The sequence below is a fragment of the Malus sylvestris genome, chromosome 15 (genome assembly GCF_916048215.2).
Source record: "Malus sylvestris chromosome 15, drMalSylv7.2, whole genome shotgun sequence".
Taxonomy (NCBI): Eukaryota; Viridiplantae; Streptophyta; class Magnoliopsida; order Rosales; family Rosaceae; genus Malus; species Malus sylvestris.
The window spans coordinates 13,776,695-13,804,046 of record NC_062274.1 but is presented as its reverse complement, the minus strand read 5'-3'; the positions used below and the strand labels follow the sequence as shown (position 1 = coordinate 13,804,046).

General features: G+C 38.4%; 5 protein-coding genes across 7 annotated transcripts; 3 read left to right on the top strand and 2 right to left on the bottom strand.

Annotated features, from left to right (window-relative positions):
• The first annotated feature begins 7,436 nt into the window (after positions 1-7,436).
• LOC126605887 (heme-binding-like protein At3g10130, chloroplastic) lies at positions 7,437-10,411 on the top strand. 3 transcript variants are annotated; one of them, XM_050273332.1, is made up of 8 exons: positions 7,438-7,975; positions 8,445-8,582; positions 8,807-8,875; positions 8,965-9,036; positions 9,139-9,221; positions 9,316-9,447; positions 9,559-9,772; positions 9,960-10,411. In XM_050273332.1, the coding sequence occupies exons 1-8, from the start codon at positions 7,568-7,570 to the stop codon at positions 10,002-10,004; spliced, it is 1,161 nt and encodes a 386-aa protein (XP_050129289.1). In that variant the 5' UTR covers positions 7,438-7,567; the 3' UTR covers positions 10,005-10,411. The 3 variants fall into 3 exon arrangements, with proteins under 3 accessions (XP_050129290.1, XP_050129289.1, XP_050129291.1); XM_050273334.1 differs by having other exon boundaries at positions 7,832-7,975; positions 8,449-8,582; XM_050273333.1 differs by lacking the exon at positions 8,807-8,875 and having other exon boundaries at positions 7,437-7,975.
• Positions 10,412-12,269: 1,858 nt separating this feature from the next.
• LOC126605886 (3-ketoacyl-CoA synthase 11) lies at positions 12,270-15,133 on the top strand. The gene is made up of 2 exons (XM_050273331.1): positions 12,270-12,599; positions 13,248-15,133. Exon 2 carries the CDS (start codon positions 13,254-13,256, stop codon positions 14,808-14,810), a length of 1,557 nt encoding a protein of 518 aa, XP_050129288.1. The 5' UTR covers positions 12,270-12,599; positions 13,248-13,253; the 3' UTR covers positions 14,811-15,133.
• Positions 15,134-15,337: 204 nt separating this feature from the next.
• LOC126602692 (probable histone H2A variant 3) lies at positions 15,338-16,644 on the bottom strand. Its single transcript, XM_050269595.1, has 2 exons — positions 16,639-16,644; positions 15,338-15,889 (listed from the first exon to the last, which is right to left on the bottom strand). The coding sequence occupies exons 1-2, from the start codon at positions 16,642-16,644 to the stop codon at positions 15,593-15,595; spliced, it is 303 nt and encodes a 100-aa protein (XP_050125552.1). The 3' UTR covers positions 15,338-15,592.
• A 1,244-nt stretch (positions 16,645-17,888) lies between these two features.
• On the bottom strand, positions 17,889-21,532 carry LOC126605888 (uncharacterized). The gene is made up of 7 exons (XM_050273335.1): positions 20,980-21,532; positions 20,467-20,602; positions 19,862-19,943; positions 19,145-19,320; positions 18,888-19,025; positions 18,669-18,808; positions 17,889-18,369 (listed from the first exon to the last, which is right to left on the bottom strand). Exons 1-7 carry the CDS (start codon positions 21,098-21,100, stop codon positions 18,107-18,109), a joined length of 1,056 nt encoding a protein of 351 aa, XP_050129292.1. The 5' UTR covers positions 21,101-21,532; the 3' UTR covers positions 17,889-18,106.
• Positions 21,533-22,752: 1,220 nt separating this feature from the next.
• LOC126605890 (EG45-like domain containing protein) lies at positions 22,753-25,054 on the top strand. The gene is made up of 3 exons (XM_050273338.1): positions 22,753-22,878; positions 22,981-23,281; positions 24,809-25,054. The coding sequence occupies exons 1-3, from the start codon at positions 22,764-22,766 to the stop codon at positions 24,813-24,815; spliced, it is 423 nt and encodes a 140-aa protein (XP_050129295.1). The 5' UTR covers positions 22,753-22,763; the 3' UTR covers positions 24,816-25,054.
• Positions 25,055-27,352: the final 2,298 nt, after the last annotated feature.

Below are 27,352 nucleotides of genomic sequence, written 5' to 3'. Positions count from 1 at the left end.
GGGAGCTGGGTAGGACACAGGTACTCCTCAAAAAGAGAGAAAAGCTACTAATTGCACTTGATCTTGTCTAGTTAGTAGCATGCAGCATCAAACAAACAAAAGTTGGAAATATTTTTAGATAAGGCATATACGAAGGTGTGACATCAAAACAAGGATTCGTTACTTTGACAAATTAGTAACAAGCAAGACACCTCATTCGGCAACTCTCCTCGCCTGAAGACTTGGGGGACTCCCACCATATGCTACAGCACCTTGATACTCGGAAGTCTCACAACCACTCAGTGACTTGGATTTTTCAAGTCTCCAACAGAGAAGTTTTCCTCACTCGGGAAATTAAGGGAACACTACCTCAAACTACATGCTTCACTCACAAAGCTTCAACAATACAAGTTTCAACAAAAGAAAAAATTCAAAGAACTTTCTGAAGAAGGCTTTGGTGTATTTAACACAATACGTTGAAATGAAGCAAAGCTTATTTATTAATATTTCCGATAAGCCACAAATATGTACATATACATGAGTCAAAATAAACAAACAAAATGGAGCCTTCACAAAGGTTGCTTAGGGGAAGTCTCAGCAGTCGGTAGAGCCCCAGAAAGAGAAAGCACCAGAGGGTGGTTATCCGGAGCCTCAGTACTGGACAGAACCCCAGAAGGAAGAGGCATTGGAGGTTGATCATTTGGAGCTTCATTATGCGGTACAGCCCCAGAAGACGAAGGTAATAAATGCCTTTGGAACAAACCCACAAACCTTTTATGATCAAATAAAGCCTGACCATCAGATTCCTACATCTGGTCAAGCTTCCTCTTCATGTTTGTAGCATAGTCATGCGCGAGCCTGTGCAACTGTTTATTCTCATGCTTAAGCCCTGGAATCTCCTGTTTGAGACTTATCACTTTAGCAGCCAATGATTCAACTTGGCGGGTTCTAGCAAATAAGCGTTGGGCCATATTAGACACAGAAGCTGCACACTAAACACTAAGAGCCAGAGAATCCTTAACAGCCAACTCATCAGACCGTTTGGAAAGTAGTCTGTTACCTTTGGGAGTGAGAAGGCTCATGGCCACCACCGCAGCGGTCATATCATTCTTCATCACAGAATCCCCAACGGTAAGAGAACCAGTAGGGGATATGAAGGATGGGCGCCATATGTTGTCTGGAGAAGGCGTGGCTGCCTCTTCTCCAATGTTCAAGTCAAAACGACGGTCGGAGGGGCCGGACATTTTCAAAGATGTTGAAGAAGAGAAAAGGTCAGACAAATCAAGATCTTAGAAGTGCAAGAAGGGAGCTTCTACTGGTGGAGATTCAAGTGTGCTGTGGAACTTAATGCCAGCCTCTATAAAAATCTGCACTTGACAGAGCTTCAGAAATCGAAGAGGCGCTTGCTTTCTCAAAAGCTGGGCTACTCAGAGACCACGAGGGTCGATCTCAGAAATCGAAGAGGCACTTGCTTTTTCAACCTCGTCAGCACCTGTCACATGCACACTCAGCTTTGCGGAAATTACGGACAATCTGTCGAAAATTTCTGGTGAAGTAGAAAGCACGTGAATCTTACTGTTCAATCACCACTCTCTACACGCAACATCAATTCCTCAGGTACCACATATAACTTTGCTAAAGATCTTTGACAAAGTTTAAGCACGAGAATTTCGAAGTTCCAGCTACTCTACTATTACCCATAAGGGTAAAGGAATATCACCACTGCTTGACAACTGGAAAGTCCCTATGTGTGTCGACCTCCGTGTTATGTGGCAAGACAGACTGGCAAGAACGTCCAACCTTGACTCACATTCGAGAAAATACTCCCAACATAATTACTTTCTTAAAAGCCGAAGCGGCACCGCTTTCCGAACCTCGAGAGCCAGATCCCCGACGGGATTGCTTGTTCGAAAATCGAAGAGGCACAGCTCTAAGAACTTTGAGAGCCGGATTTCCTTAGATAAAGCTTGTCTGTAATCTGGACACGCAACATCAACTTTCCAGATACCACATACCATTTTTTCAAAGTGCTCTGACAAAGTTAAAATACGTGAAGCTAGCAACTCCCACTACATTGCTGTGACCAAGAAGGGTAAAGGAATAACATTACTACTTGCTATTAAGAAATTCGTATATATGTCGACCTCCCTCCTCCACGAACAGGCAAACCTGCAAAAATGATCAACCCTTTCTCGCATTCGAGAAGGCACCCTTAACATAACCTCTCGAAATACTCAGCCTTATTTCCCCCGATAATACCTCAGCAAATAAGCCACACCAAGAACAAGAGTATCTCATATCATCAGGGTCGAAAGCAAGAGTATCCCATATCATGCTGTCTCTCTGTTCTTGTCTTTATCCTTGTCCACACCTGCAGGACAAGGAGAAAGAGAGCAGTCAGTCGGAACCTGAAATCAAACCTCCAATCTGGAACTGACTGCCTGGGACCTTTGCCTGGTTGCTTACTTAGCATTACTCTCGAGTACTCATCCTCAATTGCTGTCAAGGTCATGAATTCCTTCGGCAAATACCTCATGACAGTTGATCAGATATTGGCTCTTTACACTGAAGCTGCCAAGCGTAGATGAGTCACTATGAATGAATGTTCTGAATGACCATTTAAATGCAAAGGTTGCACACTACTTCTGCCATGCAAAAGATTGAAGCAGAAGGTTAAACGATGAGCTAAAACATATCACTACAGCACGACACCTTTCCATACCACATTCACTATTTTGTCAACAGCAAGAGTATCTCATATCATCAGGGTTGATCATACTCTAGATTTAATGGACTTGTTTTGACCCTCAAATTCATGAGTCGACTCACTAAGGCGTCGTGAACTGCACGTGCTGATTCACCACTCTTGAATCAAATCCTTAAAGATCAAGCCATCAACGGTCCTTGAAGATATCACAAGCCTGATTCAAGATCAAGTGTCCACCACCCTGAATCAAATCCAGTTCAAGAATAAACCTGTGGAAAGTTACTTCTTCAAAAGCAAAAGTATCTCATATCATCTCTTCTCATTTTTCTTCCCTTTATCCTTCATGCTGCCTGCAAGATAGGGAGAATGAGAACAATCAGCTGGAACTCGAAATCACATATATGATCTGGGACTGATTGCTTGGAGCTATGATTGCTTACCTTGTCTGTCACCTCTTTCGGCACATCTCCTAGCTCGGCGACTTGGGGGACTTCTACTATAGGGTTTTGTATTACACTTGACCAAGCCCGAAACTACAAGTAAGCTTCAAGTGAAATTGATACATTACCTTGTGCATCTTCATTGGTTAAAGATACCACCCCTGGATGGAGGAAAAGTACTTCCAGAGAAGATGCCACATCTACATATGAGACAGATAAGGCAAGTGAAAACAATACCACACTTCGGTACTTAGAAGTTTCGTGATTACTCAGCGGCTTGGATCTTGCAAGTCCCCAACCGAGGAGCTTCCTTCACTCGGGAACTTAGGGGAGCACTGTTTGTACCATACTTGACCAATCCCGAAACTACTGAGCACCGGTCAACGTTATGCCGTCAAGGACCCAGAAGAGCTTCCCTTCAACCATGAGGCTAATCACAATGCGACACGTGTCGACATCGAAAGCCAATCACAACGCGACACGTGTCAACATCAGAAGCCAATCACAACACAACACGTGTCAATGTTAGAACAAAACTAGAAACTCTCTTCTATAAATAGGGATCATTCTCTCACAATAATCTCTAATGTCATTTTGTACTAAACTATTCACTAGAACTCACAAAAGGAGAGCTTGAACTTATGTATTTGTGTAAACCCTTCACAATTAATGAGAACTCCTCTACTCCGTAGACGTAGCCAATCTGGGTGAACCACATACATCTTGTGTTTGCTTCCCTGTCCATATTCATTTACGTACTTATCTTCACTAGTGATCGAAGCAACCAAGCGAAGGTCACAAACCTGACACTTTCTATTGTACCAAAGTCCTCACTGATTTTGTGCATCAACACAATTTTCAAAATTTAAAAAGTTAGAAACTAAAAATTAAAATGGTTTTCAAACGGTATAATTTCAATTTTCAACAATACTACTGCTATCTAAGGTATTCTCTTCATATGGTTTTCGAACGGTATAATTTCAATTTTCAACAATACTACTGCTATCTTAGGTGCTATTCTCTCAAATTGCGAATTCAATGCTGGATTATTGTTGACCAATTGTGAGGCTTTACCAAGCTCTCTTTCCTAATATCATATGTATCAAACATATAAAAAAACCGTGTAGCCTCAATTTATCAGAGATTGACCATTCATTCAGTTGAGTGTATGCAAGTACCATCTATTGGCTTAGCACTATCAATGCTAGTTTTCTCTGAATTCTTGACAAATTAAAAAGCATGCAGCTCCAAAGACATTAGTTTCATTACATTCCTTCTTCTGTATATGAATGGCGGGTGTAAGGACTCATTATTTGTTAATAGTAATTTACAGTTTGTAACTTAAAGTGAATCAATCAGGCCACGACTTGCAGTTGATCAATTCAACAGTGAAAGCATTGAAGGTAGAGATAGTAGGGTTAGAGTGATATACATGGCACGTGACGGGCAGGACAAGGAGAAATATTTTTATTGTGACGGGAATATTGATGGTACAATACGTGTTTTTATGTAAATGGTGAAAAATTTTATTTTTTAAGTTATTAACTTTTTAGCATATATATCTTACCATTTTTATAGTGACACATGGTGTACCATCTCGTATGCCGATCACACTGAAAAATCTCTTCAAGACAAGGAAAAGGTGGACAAAGCCAAAGCAGACAAAGTATATATATATGCAAGAACGCCTACGTGTGCTCAACTCACGTGTCCAACATTGATGAGCTCCTTGCGTTGCTACTTGCTAGTGTGCCCAATCACACCAGTGGGCAGTGGCTACTTTTTTTTTAATCTGCTTAATTTTCTTCTTAATTGGGGTTTAATCCTTCCGGAATAACTTGTTAATCAGTACAACGTGCTTATGATATACTCTTAATCAGCCCACTCCGTTACCACTAATTAGTCTCTAAGTATTATTGCCTCTCCACATATATTATGGTATTTTTTAGTATGATAAGAAAAAACCAATATCTCTTACTGACAAGCTAACCATAATTTTGCCTGTTAATTTAATCACGAGCATCCTCCATTTGATTTGATGATAAGATCAATATATTATTGTCATCAAAGACAACAGTTAATTGGTTTAAATTAAAGGTACATAGTAAGTAGTTCGACCCTTAACAAAAAAATTCAAACGGATCGAGCAACCCTACTATCTAGTACATTAATTCCTCAATTCATATCAAAGCTAGCTGTTAGACTGCATAAAACAAGAAAAATGAAACTAGTACTAATTTCTTATGCAGCAGGTGCATAATCATATCCACCATCATCGTCATCGTCATCATCACCTTCCATGGATGTTGCTGGAGCATAATCATAATCCGAATCATTGTCATCACCGTCACTTTTCATGCATGCTGCCGACGCATGGTCGTATCCGTCAACACTATCGTTGTGGTCGTCTCCATGCTTCTTGCACCACGAGGCACTCATCATCAGTTTTGAAAGGGGAAACATATCTATTTTACCCTAGTTTGGACTGTGATTGAAATCAAAGAAAGAACAAGAGCGAATTTGCAGTTTGGTTTCGAAGCTTGGATTATTGGATATGAATGAGCACTGTGCGTCGCCATATATATACACTGAGGACGTTTGCTGGGCTCGTTTCTCCACAATTCGTCGCGTGGTGAGAGTGTGGAGTTGTGCTTCAAAGGTGTGCTTTCCCACTGCATGCATGTGAAATACGCCCGCTCTATATACCATTAACGTGGTCCAGCTTAACCCAGGAGAAATTTTGTGTGCATGCACTAATGCCACCTATATATAATGCATCTAGAATGACACTCTGGCCATATTGCTGTGCAACTTTATAGAACTAAACATGGTCCACCACCAATATTATTGGGGATGCTAATTTCTTTCTCCTTGATCTTGGACAAAATTGCATCTTCAAAACAAATAACACCTTAGGTTAAGGTCAAGAGCTTCACGTGCCCACGATGAATGGGGGGCTTTGGCCAAAGAATCTCCGATGCCAAAGTTAGAATTTTGAGGGAAAATTGTTTGGAGAATTTAGAGAATTTTAGCAAGAAAATTAGAATTGGGTTTTGGAGAGAATGAGATGGCTTTTATAGGGGTGTGGCCGGCCTCCTTGGGTGAGAGAGGACGGGCCACTTGGCTCTCTTTGTGGGCTAGGTTCTTGATTTGTGTTTAATTGGGCATAATTAAATAATTAACTAATTAATTAGTCAATTAATAGAATAATTGCCTAATTGATTAGCTAATTAGTATAATAAAAAAGGAAAGATTTGGGAGTTACCTTGTGGAAAGGATTTGATGAGGATTGATGAATTAGGTTTTGAATTGTTACCTATTTTGGACACTTTTGACTTGGTTGAGAGATGACTGCCCGCTGCTTGCGCGTAAGAATCCCGATGTGCCTCAAGGATATTCTTGTTTCTTTAATCCAAAGATCCATGTGTCACATTATGATTATTTTTGGTCCACAAATATTACTGATATTATCCTAATTTAATTACCTATTACTAGGTGTTGTGTTTTATCACAAAATACCACAGTGATATTATTGGTGGAAAAAAATATTATATTATCTACACTAAGGGGTGGGAGAGTGGGCTTAGCATCACAATGTGCTAGCAATAATGTGGTTCAAATTTGCCTTTGGTGAGAATCAAACCTAAGACCTCTCACTTACAAGTGAAGAAGAATATCACTAAACTGTAGTACTAAGTAGCTCTCTATATATTAATTATATATTATATTTTTATATGACAAATGTGGGATCCTATTCTCCAACAATTGCAAATCATACACACATTTTTATGTATTCTAACTTTTAGTTGTGGAGCTGTTCGTAGATCAAAGGATGCCTTGACCCTCCCTCTTTAGCTTAAATGCTTTGGAATATATGTATTGATTTATAGCCACAGATTCTGAGCAAAATCTTGTAGTTTTGTGGCCACCCTATGATATACAACTTATTCACGCTGTTATTAACTTCTTTATATGATGGTGCATGATTTTTTTTAAATTTTTATAAATAATATGATAATTTATATTAAATTCATCTAAACTACGTAGAAGGAGATCCGAACACAGAACCTCAAATATATGGACAAATGCTTTAAGCCGAGCTACAAGCCAATTACCATGACTGTACGTAATTGACTTAGGATTTTACTACCTCATAACATCATCTCGAAGACTCCAACAAAGGAAATCCCATTAACCTAGTTTATACACTAATGGAATTGTACTGTCCATATGTTGCCACATGAAGGCATTGGAGGCCACTGATTTTAGATGGACTAAATTTCAGATGACCAACTCATCCATCTGAGATTCTGAACGGTGAGGTGGACCGTGGATGACAGTTTTCAAAACTCAATACCAACCAATCAATTTTTGGTTAAGATTTCATATGCCAAAACCAAAACTAACACAACCACTACAATCTTAGCAGCTCAGCCACAAAATGAGCAGCACACAACTTTCAGACCAAATCGTCCGGCCATTAATCCCCGCCGCGTGTGTCAGTTTCCGGCAGCTGAGCACCACTAAGCCCAAACTACTGCCCTGCCCACGCCCTAAATTTTTGAAACACAAACACTTCGCCCAAAAATCCAAGTGGGCTGTTAGGCTAAGCTTAGTGGACCAAAGCCCGCCAAAATCAGCGTTTGACGTGGAACAGCTAGTAGGGTTTTTGTATGAGGATCTGGTTCATCTTTTTGATGATCGAGGAATTGATAGGACGGCGTACGATGAGCGTGTCAAGTTCAGGGACCCAATCACCAAGCATGACACAATAACTGGGTACTTGTTGAACATAGCCTTCTTGAAGATTGTGTTCACGCCTAGGTTCCAGTTGCACTGGGTCAAACGGGTAACAGGTTTTACTTACTCTGTTGTTCAGTTATTGGGATCTTGGAATTGTTTATATATTCATTTCATTTTAGTTTGAGCATCTAAAGGAGCATTTCAGCGACTTTATAATAATAAAATAAGAGATAGGAGCTAGGTCAGTTGGTCGTAACAAAATGTTTGCTCATTTGGACTCAAGTTCAAATTCTATTCCCGTAATTAGAGTATAAGAATATCGCTTGATGTAAAAAACTAATGAAATGGGGTGTAACCGTGTAACTAACATTTTACATTTTATCATTTTTTTTTTGTTTACTTTGTTGGGGGAGTTATTTGAGGCAGGTCAAGTAACTATCTGAATTAGAGAAACAATGCCTTAATTTTAAAATGGTACATTTGAAATTTGCAATTAAGCATTCACGTTGTCACCTTTGAAGAATGCTACAATTTCATATAGACTGTGCCTGTTTTTGCTGACAAAGCTGCTATAGACAGGACCATATGAAATCACTACAAGGTGGACTATGGTTATGAAGTTCATCCCTCTGCCTTGGAAACCAGAATTGATCTTCACAGGAACCTCTGTCATGGGCATCAACCCCGAGACTGGGAAGTTCTGCAGCCATGTGGTAGGAACTCTCCTGTCTGATGTTATTCTTACTTGTGTTGATTTGGTAATATCGATCATGTATTTGATAGCACGATGATACGTTGTACTATTGAGATAACAGATATTATCTATCAATGCTATCAACGTCTATCAAAACCATATCAACAATTCGTCCTGTAATAAAGAACAAATGTCATGTCCATTTTTAACAACTTTAGTAATTCACCATCCTTTGATGTGTAGGACTTCTGGGATTCTATAAAGAATAATGAGTACTTTTCTTTAGAAGGTTTGTTGGATGTATTCAAGCAGGTATTGCAGTCTCATTATTCACTTGCAAAAACTTTAAACCTTACATTTGTAGAGATTCTTACCCATTTTTCATGTAAAACTCTCTGCAGCTGAGGATTTACAAAACTCCAGACTTGGAAACACCCAAATATGAAATACTAAAAAGAACTGCAAACTATGAGGTGTGTTTGCCTTTCCTCGAACAAGCCATGTTGGATTCGTTAAAACTTAAACCCACGCTTGGTGCCTAGGATTGAATTACCATGAATGTCTTGATTCCACAGGTAAGAAAGTATGCACCTTATCTAGTGGTAGAAGGACCAGTAGACAAGCTGTCCGGGTCAGCTGGTTTCGGTGATGTTACCGGGTAAGTGTTATCCCTAGCCTACCATTTTTTATTTTTTTATTTTTTTTTTGGTTCTTCTTCACTTAGGAATGTTTGGACAATGGAATCTGTTTAGGTACATCTTTGGAAAGAACTCGAAAATGGAGAAGATACCGATGACTACTCCCGTCTTCACCGAGGCATCTGATGCTGAACTTTCCAAAGTATCCATCAAATTATGTCTTCCACTGGACAAGGACATAAGCAGGTGAGATTCACTTCTAGGTTTTTCATTGTAAAATCACGATACATTCATACACGATGAAGTTTTACTTTCATTCGATGTGAGTAGCTAGTAACAAGAAAAATCTCTGCACAGCTTACCAGATCCCAATCAAGAAACAATTAGCTTGAAAAAAGTGGAAGGAGGCATTGCTGCCGTTGTCAAGTTCAGTGGAAAGCCTACCGAAGAGATTGTTCGGGAGAAGGAAAAAGTGTTGCGTGCTAGTCTGATCAGAGATGGTCTCAAACCAAAGGAGGGTTGTTCGCTTGCCCGTTACAACGATCCAGGCCGAACTTGGAGCTTTATGTTGGTATGTTGCAGTAACCTCAAAGCTCAATAATTCTTAGAAATCACTAGGTATCTTCTTATTATTTGCTTTAGTTGGTTACAATTTAAGGGTTGTTCTCATAGTTTTGAAACCTGAATGTTATTATGCTTTTATTTTGCACTCTGACATTCGATCTTTGAATTTGTGCTGGGGTTGATTTGCATCGAAGAGGAATGAAGTACTGATAGGGCTGGAAGAGTTCACATTGGATTAAGCATATCCGACATGTTCTTCGACTAACTCTCCTTCAATCAATCTTCTCCACATGCATGGTAATAGTTCATTTTTTGGCTAACAAGGTACTAGAGGAGTCGGCTTTAGAAACCTATGATCTGGTACCATGTAGAATGAAGAGATTATATTCGTATCTTGATGTATATATTTACACAAGTCAGTGACTTGATATACTAGTATGTTTTCTTGATTTATAGGACTAGGACAAGTATCCTAACCGTAGAATTCTTAGCACCCCTACCCGCCATGGGTAGCCAGGGTAGGTAGCAAATAACGAAGTAAAAAAAACTCCATAGAATCCTCAACAGATTCTCCCTATGTAACATCTTCCCATTGATGGCTTCTATCGAATCGATATATTCACACTGCCCAAAGTTTTCCTTTGAATTGTGAGTTATTCTGTTTCATTTGCAGCTTCAAATATGAAATCATCTAGCAAATTTCAAAACAATTTGTGTTGCCCGAACCATAAGAAGAAGACTTTCATGTAACGAGAATGCCACGGTGACAATATTGTCACGTAAAAAAGTTAAAACACATGACAATGCGTGATTGGTTTGAGATACCGTCACAATAAAATTCTCGTTGCAAGCCAGTCTCGAACAATAAGCCCTATAAGGCAGATGTGTGACCTTTGGACTCTTGACAATTGGTTAAGGCACAAGCAGCCCTACCTTTTCCCTACCTGTGCTTAATGCCTAAGACCATGTGCATCTGCAAGTTTGCCAAAATGCCAACCCAGGCCAACAAAGTTGGTCACATTTCCTTTTCAACTGCTGACAAAGGATGCTTCATATGTAGTAGTCATAAATTCAAACTAGTTTCGAAAGCATTTTTAAACCAACAAATTCAGAACTTTCGGATTGCATTTACAATTGTACCTCTGTGATATAATCATGTGTACATATGTTATGGAATAAAAGTCAGTATTGAAGATAATTCATTAATGCCCACATCGGTAGCTCATGGATGAGAGAACTTACATGTTAAGAGTATCGTTCTGTTTTAATAAAATAAAGATATGTGAACCAACACTTGTACATATTTATTGGCACAAGTTGCCACCGTAAGTTCTTCTACAAGAATAAAAATAGAAGAATAGCTTGGCACGTGGGTCCCATGACAACTTAGTCTCCCACTCCAGTAATGCCATGTGGAGCCATATGGCATGAGAGAGATGGAGAGAGACAGAGAGACAGAGCCAGAGACAGAGAGTTGTATCCATGTGACCAACTCATCGACCTTTATACCAATAAAGCTGAAAAGAATGATGAACAGAACATATTATACATTGTAGTAAAAATAGGCGAATGGAATTTAATATCATGCATGCTTTGTAAACAACGCCTCACGATTGCCGGTGCAATGTGCAATATCTCAATTTTAATATATTTTTAATACATTTCTTAATACTCGATTATGAATGTTATCCACTAATATTACAATTGAATAATGTCCTATTAAAATTTTAAATTAAACTCGCATGAATAATCATAATATATAATGTTTGTGTTGACTTTTTACATGACTTAGTCCAGAACATGGTTGTGTAAAAGAAAATACTCGATTGTGATATTTAATTATTTAAAGAGGCTTCATGATCTAACTGGAATAGTTTTATAACGTTTTTACTCGATCACTATTGTTTCTTTTGAATGGGAAAGAAAGAAAGAGGGAATATGGACAAAGTCGATAAAGTGATCTCCAAATTTTGGCAGCCTTTTTCTTATCAACTTTTCTTGTACGAGTAATTATTGGGGTTTCAATACCGCACCACCAAGTGTTGTTACAAATCTAAATATTAAATTAATAACATTTTCTAATCTCACTTCTTGCGGGTTCAGTATGCCGTGGTGAATGTGTACCCGAATCTTATAAACCTTCATTAAATTGAAACTCTGCTCAAATCAAGTGAAATTAAAAGTCTCAAAGAGTTCATTAAACGTTAATATATTTTTCACATAAGATTGTATATGAACCCATGGATTATAATATAAGTTAACTGTTCACCACATAACACTTAAGATTGATATAAAAAGATATTCGACGCTATTTCACATTAGTAGTTAAAAACAAACAAAAACTAGAAAATTCAAATTCAAAATTCAAAAAGGACTTCCAACACACAACACGACAAATTACGGAAATTTCTTTGGGTTGAGAAAAATCAATAAAAAAATCCAATCCAATCCCATCAAAGGATTGAAATAAAAGTGAAAACTTGACAAGAAGATGATGAAGATGTTGAAAGTCAAAAGTTCAAAAACCAGCTAGATTGCTTATTGCGCCGCTTTGTAAACGCCCAACGCGTATTCTTCGCCACGTTCATATCTTCTCCTCCTCCTCAGCATCTCCTTATTTATTTAAACCTTACACAACTCACCTCCCTCCCTGTCTCTCCACACGCCCTCCGTAATTATAGTCTAATCCCCAATTAACATTTTTCAAATTAGTTTCTTCTTTATTACCGTTTGGACCTCGCAGGCTCGCACGTTCTCCTCTCTCTCTCTCTCCATTTCTATTTGGCTTCTGTGGTGGCATTCTGAGATCCGGTGGTGGGATCTGACGATCAAGGGTGCGTTTTTTCATCTGGGTTTTGCCTCATTGTGGATGGTTTTTGCCTTTTGCTGTGAAATTTGATTCGAATTTTTGAAAAATTTAATGCTTGATGTAAATCTGCATCTGGGTTTTGTGTGGTTATCGTTGATCTTTGAAAAAATTCAGTCATATGGGGTTCGTGTGATTATCCTTAATCTTCGATTAGTTCTAGTAATTTCTTTTTCTTAAGAACATTTTCTATAGTAAATTCTGATCTGGGAGTACTTTGTTGGAGGTAAATTTAATCTGCAAATGATAAGAAAAACAGAAAGCTTAGAACTTTCCGGAATCAAAGTCTGAGAGTGAAGAGCTTTTTTTTCAGTCCTTGGATGTAGGGGCCGTTAAGTTTTTGCTTTCACTATTTTTTTTTTAAAAGACAAGGTGATATCACTGATATGTAGGTGCATTTGTATAAATCAAACATTTATTTATAGTGGCTAATAAAAGTTATAGAAATTGTGTATTTTTAAGGTTTTTCTGGCCCAATTTCTATTGAAAATCTGTTCGAATTGAGGCGTGTTGATATATATTGTTATAGCTTTGTTCTTGTGCTTTTAGAATTGACTGTTGTTATGATCTTGAGGCGCATTTAATCTGATCCATTTTGTTGTATATTATCTATCAGGGAAAAATGGCAGACCCAAAACCAGACACACCTTTGATCCCACCATCTTCGTCGTCGTCTTCATCATCCTCGTCGCGAAACCTCCCCGACTTCAAAAAATCTATCAAGCTAAAATATGTGAAGCTTGGATACCATATCCTGATCACCCATGGAATGTACCTCTTTCTTTCCCCTCTTGTTGTCGTTATTGCTGCCCAGATTTCGACATTTTCTCTCAAGGATCTCTATGATCTTTGGGAGCATCTCCAGTACAACCTGATTTCAGTGATTATCTGCTCTACTCTCCTTGTTTTCTTGTCCACTGTCTACTTTGTAACCCGACCTCGCCCGGTGTACCTTGTTAACTTTTCCTGCTACAAGCCAGAAGAATCTCGAAAGTGCACGAAAAAGATTTTCATGGAACAGTCCCAGATGACTGGTACATTTACAGAGGACAATCTTCAGTTCCAGCGAAGGATCCTTGAGAGATCCGGCCTTGGTGATTCGACTTACCTTCCAGAGGCTGTACTCAACATTCCTCCAAATCCGTCAATGAAAGAAGCTAGAAAAGAAGCCGAGGCTGTGATGTTTGGTGCCATTGATGAGCTTTTGGCTAAGACAGCTGTAAAACCTAAGGACATTGGAATTTTGATTGTGAACTGCAGCTTGTTCAATCCAACCCCATCTCTTTCTGCCATGGTTATCAACCATTACCAGCTTCGAGGGAACATAGTCAGCTACAATCTGGGTGGGATGGGATGCAGTGCAGGTCTGATCTCGATCGATCTTGCTAAAAATCTTCTTCAGGTGCATCCCAACTCTTATGCACTGGTTATCAGCATGGAGAACATCACCTTGAACTGGTACTTTGGAAATGACCGCTCAAAACTTGTCTCAAATTGCTTATTCCGTATGGGAGGGGCTGCTGTATTGCTTTCAAACAAAAGCTCAGACAAAAGAAGGTCCAAGTACCAATTGGTTCATACTGTTCGTACCCACAAGGGTGCTGATGATAAGTGCTTTAGCTGCGTTACCCAAGAAGAAGACGATAACGGGAAGATTGGTGTTACTTTATCAAAGGATCTGATGGCAGTAGCAGGTGATGCTCTAAAGACGAACATCACCACATTGGGGCCTCTTGTGCTGCCAATGTCCGAACAGCTGCTTTTCTTTGCTACATTGGTTGGGAGGAAACTGTTCAAGATGAAGATCAAACCATACATCCCAGATTTCAGACTGGCTTTTGAGCATTTCTGTATTCATGCTGGAGGAAGAGCCGTCTTGGACGAATTGGAGAAGAACCTTCATCTATCAGATTGGCATATGGAGCCATCGAGGATGACACTCTATCGATTTGGAAACACCTCAAGCAGCTCTCTATGGTATGAACTAGCTTACACAGAAGCCAAGGGAAGGATGAAGAAAGGAGATAGAACATGGCAGATAGCTTTTGGGTCGGGATTCAAGTGCAACAGTGCTGTGTGGAAGGCTCTTAGGAGCATAAACCCCGCAAAGGAAAAGAACCCGTGGATGGAAGAAATTGATCGGTTCCCAGTCGATGTTCCAAGGGTGTCAACCTTCTAATTTGAAGTGATATTTCCCACTCTTATGCTGCCGGATTTAGGCGGCTTTTACTAGCTTCGTTTCTGATTGAAGGTCTAGTATTGGTTTTCTTTGCTTTTTCATGTTTGGAGGTTTACTTCTAGGGCAGGTGTTTGGTTTAGGGTGGGAGGGCAGCCAAATTTCACTTATTTACCAAGGGGGTTCGTCTGAGGAATTATATTTATTGGTATTTTTAGGTGATTAAATTCGAGCATTTCGAATTAGGATTCGGGGTTGTGGAAGGATTAACTTGTTGTATATCATTTTTTGGATAATTGGAAGATCGAATTGAAAGTTTGAACTAATTGACTTTTGCACTTTGTTCCCTCTTTATTTTGATTTGTTTTGATTTCTTTGGTGTGAGGTTACACTGTCACCAAACATGCATGGATTTTAGCACAAGTGCCCCCCAAAAGCGCTTTACGATAAGTCCGAAACTGGCACTTAAGTTTTCATTTTTCACTTCATAGCATATGAAATGAATAAAATGAACACCATCTGCTACCAAATTCATCCAAATCACAGATTGGTACGTCTCTTTATAAATAACAATAGGTCGTCCAAACATGTCTCCGGTACAATCATGACAATGTCACATGATGACCGATTTAAAGTAAGCCTTCGATTTAATAAAAAATGTCGGATGATGACATACAGAATCGAAAAAATTATGCAGCCGAAACAAGCACGTCATTAAAGTCACGAAGAGACTGTTCCTCGTAGAAACTTAGCACTCTTCTGGAGCTGTAGTTTGTTTGTAGTAGCTACTCCTTGGTCGACTTGTTGATAAGTGAATTGTGAATGTGAGGGATGACACCTCCACCGGCAATGGTTCCTTTGATCAGAGTGTCGAGTTCCTCGTCACCACGAATAGCAAGCTGCAAATGCCTCGGGGTGATGCGTTTCACCTTGAGATCCTTGCTCGCATTGCCTGCCAACTCTAACACCTCAGCAGTAAGATACTCCAAGATAGCTGCAGAATAAACTGCGGCAGTTGCTCCCACTCTCCCATTAGCTGTGGTCCTTAACTTCAGGAGACGGTGGATCCAACCCACAGGGAACTAGAAAAACATAACACAACAGCAAATGGCAGTATATCCAGCAACATAATTTCCTGTCTAGTGATGAAAATTCAATAAATGACTTGAAAGTTGCGGTTTAGAACCACAATCACAACAGTAAACTTTTGGACCATCATCGGCAACAAACGTTATTCTAGACAGAAGGTAATGAGGGGATAAAACAACAGAAACAAAGGTAGAGAATACAGAACCAGTTTTACAGTCCAAATAAACTAACAAAGGTCGTACCCAGTGCACAAGGCTCCCGCTTTACGCAGGGTCTGGGAGAGGTGAATGTCGGCTAGCCTTACCCCCATTTATGGAGAGGCTGCTCCCAAGACAGTCCAAATAAACTACTAGAAGAAAAACATAGGTTCCAGCATCATATGCCGTAAAATCAAGCAACAATGCACTAAGAACCAGGTAATAAACTCGAGAACGGGACTACATCCCTGCGAACCACCAAAAGAAAGAGTCTCTAAACTTACCAGAGAATAACTAAGCCATGAAGGGCAGACTGTATTCTAGATTCTGACACTCCCATCCATGTTACCAAAACATTTTCATCCCCCCAAACAATTCATAATACAGGCAACAATCTTAAATGGAAAACCAGCAAAGGTATTTAACAAAACATCGGTTCACCCCATCATAATACACGGTTAAGCAACCATTACATCCATGCCCTCAATAATACATGGTTTGCTCAACTCCAATACCCTTCGGCGCGCAAATATTCATTGGCTCACCTCCATACTCTCGTGGTCCTCGTGCACAATTTCAAATGATTCCTTCTGCTACTCATCTCAAAATCAAAATCTTACATTGACTTTAAATAAACTGCACCTAGCATTTACGGTTCTAAACCAAATCCAAAACTCATTCAATCCAAATGGCATCTCAAAGGAAACTGAAACACGAAATGGCGAAGCGCATGCACAAACTAAACCCACGTAATTCCACAAAAGACCACCAAACAAAACTAAACCGAAACTGAGAACACACAGTTCTTTCTCCAAAATTTATCTATCTTCACCTCTAATGGTTGCTCAAACAACTGAAACATCCAAGTCTTTCACTACATGATTCATGAAACCCCAACTGTTATAGTGATAAGACTTACCGCCAAAACAAGCAAAAGCCCGAGTCAAGTATCCATCTTTTTACCTCTTATTTCACAAATTTACTCAAAACTCCTCAACCAGCAAAAACCCAGACACCAAAATCAAGATAATTTATTTAGGATAATGCTAGGGAAACTAAGGGTATATTCAATTGAAATTTTGAGATATTTTAATTATTTTAATTAATCTATGAGTATTCAGTCAGGATTTTAAGTGAATTTAAAGTATATTCAATTAGGATTTATGGTAGTTTATTAAAATCCTTATAAATTTGGTGTATTCAGTTAGAATTTTAAAAAAGTTTATAACACTACAAAGTATATTTAAGAGATTTTATAGTATATTTTAGGTATTTACAAATTTTACCTCCCCTTGATATTTCAAGAGTTTGAATCAAGATTTTATATGAATACTCTGCGATTCAATTAAACTCCATCAATCCATGAATTTGTAAATATCTATTAAAATCCCTCAAAATCGAAATTGAACACACCTATTAAATTTGTAGACTAAGCTTTGTAAACTAAATGACATAGAATTATTAAGACAATCATTTAGTTTGCAAATTAGTCTACTTAGCATTACCCGTTTATTTGTCTTGAATTTCTGTTTCTGGCTGGTGGATTTTTCTCCCGGATTTTATTTCCGGTCACTAAATAGACAAAATCCAGACAATTTAGTGGCAAAATTTAAATTTCAGATCTTAAAATTGAGTTCTAAGGGACAGCGCAAAAAATAACCTTTCGAATTTCTCCGAGGAAGATCTTAAAAATGAAGGTAACAATTAAATAAGGCACTGGCCAAATACAAAATTCCAGGTTTCTTAGGTTTATCAGTTCCGGAAGCGTTCCGATCAACGTCTTGCAAATCGGCTATAACAGAAACGGAGGCGATATCGGGTCTTAATTTATAGGTAATCTGAATATGCAGTAACGATTCATTTGTCCGGGCGATATTCCGGTAACGGAAAACAGTGAGCTAAAACTTGTACAAAAATTCTCGTTTTAGTCTGTCTATATAATGAAGTGATCAAAGTAGGATGGATGGATCTTCAACTATGACAGGCATGGGCTACAAATACTCTTGGACCAGTTTACTCATTCACTGCCGCCTCTTCCTTCTCTTTCGCTTTCCCCTCGTCCGTGATGTGGAAGCCCTCAATCTTGCGAGAAACCTCTTCTGCGGGTACCTCCACGTTTCCAACTGGCCCATTTGCTACCAGTGCTTCGGTTTCTTCTGGAGTCAAAGGGGTCTGCCATATTCTTATGGTTCCATCTTCAGATCCCGAGGCATACGACTCCCCTCCGGGCGAGAAACGCAGACAGTGAACAGGACCGTGGTGACCCTTGTTGCATGCTGCATCAAGATAAGGTGGATTAATTGAGGGTTTATAATAAGAAACCAACAAAATATCCGATGATTATAAAAGCACGGGACACAAGTAGAAATTTAGCCTGTAATGACTCAAAGGAGCCAGATAACCTAACAAGTAGTCTATTGGAATTATATTGAAGGTATGGAACTGAATCCTGACCATACCAGGGACGTTAAGAGATGTTTAGTTCATATTGCCAGCTAAGCATTGGAACAGACCGTACAAAAGGGGAAATAAACAGAAAATTCACTTGGAAGGATTTTTGTTTTCGAGCACATACCAATCTCTTCACCGGTATGGAAATCAAACACATGAACCCACATATCTTCTCCCCCAGCAATGAACTTGTTCCCAAACTTTGGTTCCAGTGAAGCTGATTCTACTGTGCACGGCATATTGTAGCTCTTCACCAACCCAAAGCTGGAAAATGATTAAATTATGATAAGTCATCCAAAGCAGAAACTCTGGAAAATATAGAACAATCAAACTGATAACTTACTAGTTGGCATCCCAAAACTTCACAGTTGACCCATCAGCAGTAGTAATATAACGACCATCTTGACTCACTTCAGAACTGGTCACAGATGATTTGGTCTCCAGTGTTTGGACTATTTTACCAGTTCTTACATCCCATAATCTGTAAATTTACCAGTCACTACCAAGTTTAGTAAAGAATAAGTTAAGAAATATAGTGTGCAACACAATAAATTTAAAAAGAGCAGCTTTAACATCAGATGGTTTTACAAACATGCATACCTGACACCTCCCATATCAGTACAAGAACTTAGTATGGTCTGGTCACTGTGGAGCCACGCAGCAGTTCTGACTGAACCTGGGGATTTATCCACTTCTCTTGGAGGGGCATCCGGACGATTCAAATCATATATACGGATAACTTTCTCTACTCCCCCGGTTAGCAAAAGGTGTGTATCCTGTTACCATTTCAATAAGAATCAAATGAGGTTACAAAAGCACATAAGTAGGGGACAGACCATAGCTTAATGTATCAGCACCAATAAACAATTTCCGTAAACTTAATGATCCAGCATTATATCCCAGAGACTATTGAAATGCAAACCAAAACTAACAAGATTGGAGGTCAAATACAATCATAAAACTTAAAATGCCAATACCCCAAAAAGTTACAACTAAAGCTTGGTGGGTAAAACATCCAAAAGTCTAGATTAAATTAGATATCCCCTCTTACCCCAGGGAGAACACCACCTGAGCGAGGAAAACATTTTCCAAATCAGAGTTAAGCAGGTAGTTACTGCAAGTGGATACAACATCTATCACAGTGTAAGTATCATTGAATATAGTGAAACATATGCATTACATTCCACATCACATTTAGATTCTAGCATGAAACTTCCATAGCATATACGATCCTAGAAACAAAAATTAACACCTTTGTACGTTAATCCCATTTCAACTTAACTATACTTTAGATGATGATGATGACAAAAGACCCACCTCTGAAAAAGCACAGGCTCGAACAATATGCTTGTGTTCAAATGAGTGTAGCACATCTCCTGATAATGCATCCCAAACTTTCCTGCACATGAATTTGATGCACAAAATAAATCAACCTTTGATTAAATTAACTACTACTTAATTGACTAAACAAGCAATGGCAGAAGAATGGATCCTCTGGTGAGAGAAACACAATGTAAAAACATAATTATGGAAACAGATATGTCAGATATGGGTTATGTTCTCAAGAACCAAGATTGTGAAGTACGATGATAAGGAAAGGAAAATAGCAAGCGCAAAAGACACTTAAAACTTGGGAAACAGACTTTACTTAAGCAATGATGTTGAAAGAAATATAAAGAACTAAAAGAAACTGTTTGGGAAACTACGGAAATTCTTGACACTTGATTATATAATCGGGTATATTCAAAATTTTAAAGTAAAAGCATACAGATTTCCAAGCAAAGTTCTCAGGCAGAACCCATAACCACTTAACTCTAACAAAAAACAGGACACCAAACTCATTAATAGAATCAAGAGAAGCAACGCAACTGATCATCCATGTACAAATTGAAACTACAGATATATAAAGATTGAAGGCATACGCAGAGAAATCTGCAGAAGCAGTTGCAGCACGTAGGGCATTAGTATCCAAGCAGCAACTCCACACTGCACCTTTGTGCCCTTCAAATGTTCCAATCCAATCTCCAGTCTCTCCGTTTCTCAGCATTGGACTCGAATCTAAACAGCACAAGTGAAACTTCACATATAATTTCCCACCAAAACAACTTCAAAAGAATACAACAATATCTAAGAGCACTTATGAACATTAACATGTCGCATTCTCAATCAGGAAATATCTGTTTCAGCTGTGCCATATATCCTAATAACACGATTCACCAGATTACCACAACCATTACAATTCGCGGTTTGACGGAACAGAGAAATTAATGTAATTTGCAGCTAAACAGTTATAGAAGAAAAAAAACAACCGCTAGTTCAACAATCATCTATAAAGCAATCAACTTGCACATCAAACAGATAAACACAGCAAATTATACAGTAATGAAACAATAAATCAAAACCCACATCGAAAATCAATCGTTATCGATACATACCCTTACTGGCACTGATGAGGAAGAACCCATCAGGAGTAACCGGACTGTAAAACAGATCCACCACCGGACGCGAATGGCCGTGGCAAACCAGTGGAACAGCCACCTTCTTCTTATTATCCATCACTCACAAGCTAAATATAAAAAAAAATTAAAAATATCCCAAAAAACAAATATTTTTTAATTTTTCTTGATCTGTGTCCCAAAACTTCAAAATCCAAAAGAACCCTAACCCTAAAAGTATTCAATTTCTGTATACAGATTGAAACCGGAATCAAAAGATGTTAATTTGGGGGAAAATTTGTACAGAAAGATGGAGCGAGAAATTGGCGGTATTTTGAAAGTACAGGTGGGAAATTGAAAGGAAGAATCCACACCTCCTAACCCTCGAAACAACAATGGCTCTGACTGAATCAAAAACTAAAGTTGGGGGAAATTACACGAAAACCTAAATTTCGAAGAAAATAATAATAATTTAATCTAAAAGAAAACTGGTAATGTTAGACGAAGAACAGAGCAGTGTGAGACCAACGAAGGGCTAGGCGCAAGAGCAAGTTTTGGCATCGGGTCTGGCTTTTATAGGCCGAGCTTTTTGGGCTTTTTTTTGGGTCCGAATTCTGGATTCTGGATCTCGGTGGTATGTTTCTGGATTCGGCTTTCTGACCCGGATGTGGACAACCCGGCCAATAAATATTCGCGTGACAAATTGACAATGCAATAAAGATGTTTTATTATAACGTCATAAGATCGTACAAATTCCAATTGTGAATTTCAGGAACCAAAGCTGCATCTTAAAAAGATACGCTGCTTGAAAATAGTATCACGGGCATAAAGAAATAAAAGGACACATATTAGAAGGTACAATTTTAACGTGAATAGTGATTTTTTGTTGAATCGAGTAATTTTTGTTTTCGGTGTCCGCTTCCAGTCGATAGACATAAAAAGTTGCGATTAAAGTTGGATTTCGGCATCTTAATGATGTTAAGCAGGTCAAAACCGTTTTTAAGTTCTAAAGTTATCTTCTGAATTTTGGTAATTTCACGTTTTATTTTCATTTCGCATTTAGGATTATTTAAACAAGTTTTATGGTCGTTCCTCAATCATCTTATCCTACTATTCAATTAAAATTTAAGAAATTATCTCAAATTTTTGGTGTTCCAAAATTCTTTGGAAAATGACCGTTTCATTTTATTTAAGAGAGTGTCATGCATCACTATGCCCTCCCAACAAGTGTTTGTTCATTTCTTCAGCCTTCCACATTTTTGTAGTTATAGCATGTGTGCATCAAAGATTAGATAATAATGAATCTATGGGTTGAACGATCATTGTGATCAATTCTTTATGTCATGTGTTTTTATAATTAATTAATAATAAACGTGTAAGATAAAATTAAAAAACACATTTAGTAAAGGGGTGTGCTATCCACACATCTCATTTTACTTCTCACACACCCCTTGATAATTTATTTCCGTTGATCTTCTTCAATTCATCTGATCCGACGGCAGAAAATTAAAAAAAATGTGTGAGAAGTAAAATGGAAGATGTGAATATCGCACCCCTTAGTAAAACCCAACGGGTAGAGACACGTGGTGAGTTGGCGATGTCTACGGGTATCTTTATTCCAATTTAAAGAAATAAAATCAGCAAGTTGACTTTGAATAATGTACAAATTAATAAATTCTTCTTATCCATCTAATTCACTTTATATAACTAAAGATTTACTCCTTCAAATTCCAGACATCTTATTTTTGTCAAATCCGAATTCCAGACTTTGGTTTCTCCAAAAAATGTCCAGAACTCACAATCCATGTCAATGGCTTCCTGTCCTCTTCCTTCTACAGTTTTTCCACACATTAAACGGCGAAGTTGGCACTGCTGCCCAGTACCCTCCTCCATATCTACGTAAGTACACACGCGCGCACATACACACACATATATATGTATGTAAACGACTCTGTGAACCTTGACACATAAATACATGTGTTTATTATTATATATGTTTAGCGACAGCATGTTTTGGAGGCGATTCGTCGCAGTTTCCGTCGAGTAATCTATTTGCTGCGGCCGGAGACGGAATATGGGACAATGGGGCATCGTGTGGGAGGCAATACTTGGTGAGATGCATAAGTGCAGAACAAACGGGGACGCGTGTTCCGGACAAGATGATTCAAGTTAGGATTGTGGACTATGCCGGAGCTATTGAAACATTGCCATCAGTTTCCGGCACCACCATGGTCTTGTCCCAAACAGCCTTTGGATCTGTTGCTAATTCAGCGGCTAAATCCATTAACATTGAGTTTCAACAGTAAGTCCATCCATTTCTCATCACCTCAATTCCTTTTTATTTATTGTTTTGTTTTGATAGCTAGAAAACCTTAATTATTCCTCTTAATTTGCTAACTGGGACACTATTTAAGTTTTATGCTTTGCTTAATTGTATACTAGCATATGGGCACACACAAAGTGTGTGAGAAATTTTTTTTATTTTTGTTTTTGAAATAGACGGAGAGAGGAAGAGAGTGATAGAGAATGTGAGAATGGGAAGTTTTTTTTTTTAAAATATTATTTTTAATTAGAGATATGTTAGGATTGCATGTAGGTAAGGCTTTGAAAAAAAAAATAGCAAATTTTGGTTGTATGAAATTACATTTCTACCCTATATTTCTTATTCATATTCTGTTTTAATTAGATGGTTAAACTGATAATTTTATAAGGTTTTGGTTGACAATGAGTGTTTTATTAATTAGTAAAGATATATAAATATTGGATATATAGCTCCATGTATGTGTGAATTAGACAAGTTAACCTCTACTTGAATTTGATTCCCCTTGTAACATCCCACATCAGCCAGGGGAGTGATCCTTAAATGTATATTCTCATCCCAACCTAGCACGAGGCCTTTTGGGAGCTCACTGGCTTCAGGTTTCATCGAAACTCTGAAGCTAAGCAAGAAGGTGGCCAAAGCACTCCCATGATAGGTGACCCACTGGGAAGTTGCTCGTGAGTTCCCAGAAACAAAACCGTGATGGCGTGGTCGGGGCCCAAAGCGGACAATATCGTGCTATGGTGGTGGAGTAGGTCCGGGATGTGGTGGACCCCGGACCGGGATGTGACAATTTGGTATTAGAGCCAATCTCTGGCCGGAAGTGTGCCGACGAGGACGTCGGGCCCCTAAAGGGGGTGGATTGTAACATCCCACATCACCCAGGGAAGTGATCCTTAAATGTATATTCTCATCCCTACCTAGGACGAGGTCTTTTGGAAGCTCACTGGCTTCGGGTTTCATCGGAACTCCGAAGTTAAGCAAGAAGGTGGTTAGAGCACTCCCATGATGTGTGACCCACTGAGAAGTTGCTCGTGAGTTCCCAGAAACAAAACCGTAAGGGCGTGGTCGGGGGCCAAAACGAACAATATCATGCTACTGTGGTAGAGCGGGTCTGGGATGCGGTGGACCCTGGACCGGGATGTGACACCCCTCCTAGCCTAATTATATATCCCTATAAGAAAAATAAAAAATAAATTGGCTAAAGTGATTCTTTTCCAAATTTCAATTGCTAAAATGATCAAGTTTTTCAATATATCATTGATATCTAATAGTTATGTCATCAATCTTTAGTCGCCATGCTGCCAGTTTTAATTTTAATCCGTTCATCAATAGGAATTTAATTTCTGATTATTTTAACCAATTTCTCTCTAAAATATATATGTGTGTGTGTGTGTATGTATGTAACTCCATATATAGCTAGACAAAAGCTCTATATATTTTCTCCATATAGAGGGTAGGATTTGCGTTTCTATTTTTTAATGTTCTTGCTTTTGTTTTTCTGTGCAGGGTATGATATGGAAAATGCAGAAATGATGAAGAATGGGCTTAAATTTTCAATCATATTCTTTTGCATGAGTGGAAGGTGCAGCAGATATGGCGGAGACAATTCATGTATTTGTATTCTAGTTATATGTATTTTGATGAGGGGAGAATCTAGAACCTTTTGATTTTCGATTGGTCATCCGTAAATTTGATTATTTTTCTAAACAATGAGTACAAAAAAAATGTCATTTTCTTTTTTATTCTTCGTTATATATATGTAAAGTATATGTAGTTGTTTAATACTTTTCTTAACCAGGAACGCTCCTCTCTTTCTTTTGTTTTTTTTTTTTTTTGGAAAACCTGTTTACTGCTCTTTGGAAGCTACCATATTTTGTCAACTTGACTATGTTTGGTGTGTGAATTAAATACTTTAGCATAATGTTGACATTAATCAACGAATATTTATATAGTTCGATTATTTTTGGTTGTTAAATTGGTTGGGTCGTTTGGGAATATTTTTTCATCCTTCTGAGTAACTAGACCAATCTTTTAGTGTCATTTTAAATTGATCTCAATCTTTTTAAATATTTCAAATTAGTTCCTAACCTATTAAAAATATCACATTAATTAAGTCCCAGTTAATTTTTCAAACATAGTTTATATTCAAAATTCACCAACAAGGTACGCATATCATGGTCAACATTAATATTAGTTGACTCTAAATTTTAAACATAGATTACATATAAGCAACCCAATGATCAAACGATATTGAATTGAATCAAAAATGGACCCAAATTGAAATTACATTAGGGTTGAGTTGGTGGTTTATACCATTTCAGCAACCTCCACGACCTTTTTCTCAATATTGGTGACTTCAGTTGTAGGGTGGAGTTGGTGGTTTTGCGTTGAGTTTGAAGGTGATGGCCTGATAGTGGTGGTGGTGGTGACCGTTAGTTGGTGGAGGCTATGCTTCCATAACCTTCTATTGCTTTGGGAGACTGTTTGGACCCGATTTTACATTATCGGCCCAAGCGATCGAGGCCGTTGAGTGAACATGATTCTCGACCGCTAGATGAGAAAGTGGAGATAATTTGATTATTAAAGGATAATATTATAATTATCTTTTAATATGAATTATCTCGGTATTTTTTAAACCAAATAAGTAGAATGCGATTCATATCCCAAATAAGCGGTACAATTCGAATTGATTTGGGATGTCTGACAGCACTTGGAAGTAAAATGAATTTAAAATTCGTTTGATCAGAATGATGATGGCTATTGTGGATGAGGTGAGGATGAGATAGGAGACCTAAGGGGGTGTTGTCAGATGAAGTAAATTGATGATGGACATGGCCTGTATGCCGTGTAAAATGCTATCAGCCATATATATATATATATATATATATATAATTGGCGACATTAGGTCTGACAACTCATTGGAAAGGTGCAAACTTTGTTATATATATATACATATATATATATATATATACATGTATATGTATATATATATATATATGTATATGTATATATATATATATATGTATATATTGGGTGGTTGATTAGATGGACGTTATCCAAGCATGCAGATTATCTTGGATTCGATGAAGATGAGTTTTAATAGTTTGGGAGTCTTTTTCAGCTTATCAACCAGTGCGTATTCATCACTATAAATACAGAGTCGCAGGCAACTTTCAAGGACTCTCCAATTGAACACACAACTGCCCTGCGCAAACTCTCTCAACAACTTTGAGATTTTTATTTTCTCTTTTCGCTGACACATCTTCCGTTGGCATCAACAACACTGTGAAAGCAACCGGTGATATCTTAAGTCGGCATAGATAGCTCTGTCACCGTAGAATCAGTCGGTCTTGCAGCATCTTCCGTAGGCATTAACAGCACTACGGCGAGGATGGTTGATTACCTATCCAAGTCTCGGTAGAGAAGGATTTCTGAATCCTTATTGGTCGAGGTCATCTCATCAGCCTTCTCGGCAAAGTGAGGTGTTACAGTTATTACATTCGGCATATTGAAAACCGAATTTGATTCGTGAACTTTGTAAGAATAGTAGCCTTGTCTTCAGGCTCGAGAATCCAAGAGGCCGAGACGTGTTCCTTTCTCGGCCGCAATCGCAAGACGCAGAAGTCAGTAGCGCGACCCAACGCAACATCAACAAAATTTACTCCTCGACCGAGTTCGACCGACGAGTTGGCACGCCCTGCATTCACCGAATGACGTAGTTAGTTTATAGATTACTCGGCCTACGCGCCACGTAGGCTTAGTAGTTTTTAGGGTCAACAGAGACATAGTAAGCTCTAGTTAATTTAACAGGTTTTTAACTGTGACTTAACGAATATGACATTTTCAATAGGTTGAGTACTTATGACAGCCCGTCCCGAAATATATTTTATCGATGGTGTGAAATGACTAGAATACCCTTGGTCGTTGAGTTATATTGTGTGGTGGTGTGGTTTAAGCTTAGGTTTTAGACCAATCTAGTTTATTCCTAAGTTTGTGGAACTTAAGTTTTAGTTATTTTTTGTTTGGTTGGCCAAACCCTGACTACACACA

Coding starts and splice junctions, on each gene's coding strand:
- LOC126605886 (XM_050273331.1), top strand. CDS start 13,254: ATGGCAGACCCAAAACCAGACACACCTTTGATCCCACCATCTTCGTCG.
- LOC126605890 (XM_050273338.1), top strand. CDS start 22,764: ATGTCCAGAACTCACAATCCATGTCAATGGCTTCCTGTCCTCTTCCTT. Junction 22,879..22,980: donor GTACCCTCCTCCATATCTAC/GTAAGTACACAC, acceptor ATATATGTTTAG/CGACAGCATGTTTTGGAGGC.
- LOC126605888 (XM_050273335.1), bottom strand. CDS start 21,100: ATGGATAATAAGAAGAAGGTGGCTGTTCCACTGGTTTGCCACGGCCAT. Junction 19,026..19,144: donor ACTGATATGGGAGGTGTCAG/GTATGCATGTTT, acceptor GTAAATTTACAG/ATTATGGGATGTAAGAACTG. Junction 18,809..18,887: donor AAGTTTTGGGATGCCAACTA/GTAAGTTATCAG, acceptor ATCATTTTCCAG/CTTTGGGTTGGTGAAGAGCT.
- LOC126605887 (XM_050273332.1), top strand. CDS start 7,568: ATGAGCAGCACACAACTTTCAGACCAAATCGTCCGGCCATTAATCCCC. Junction 7,976..8,444: donor AGTTGCACTGGGTCAAACGG/GTAACAGGTTTT, acceptor AAGCTGCTATAG/ACAGGACCATATGAAATCAC. Junction 8,583..8,806: donor GGAAGTTCTGCAGCCATGTG/GTAGGAACTCTC, acceptor TTTGATGTGTAG/GACTTCTGGGATTCTATAAA.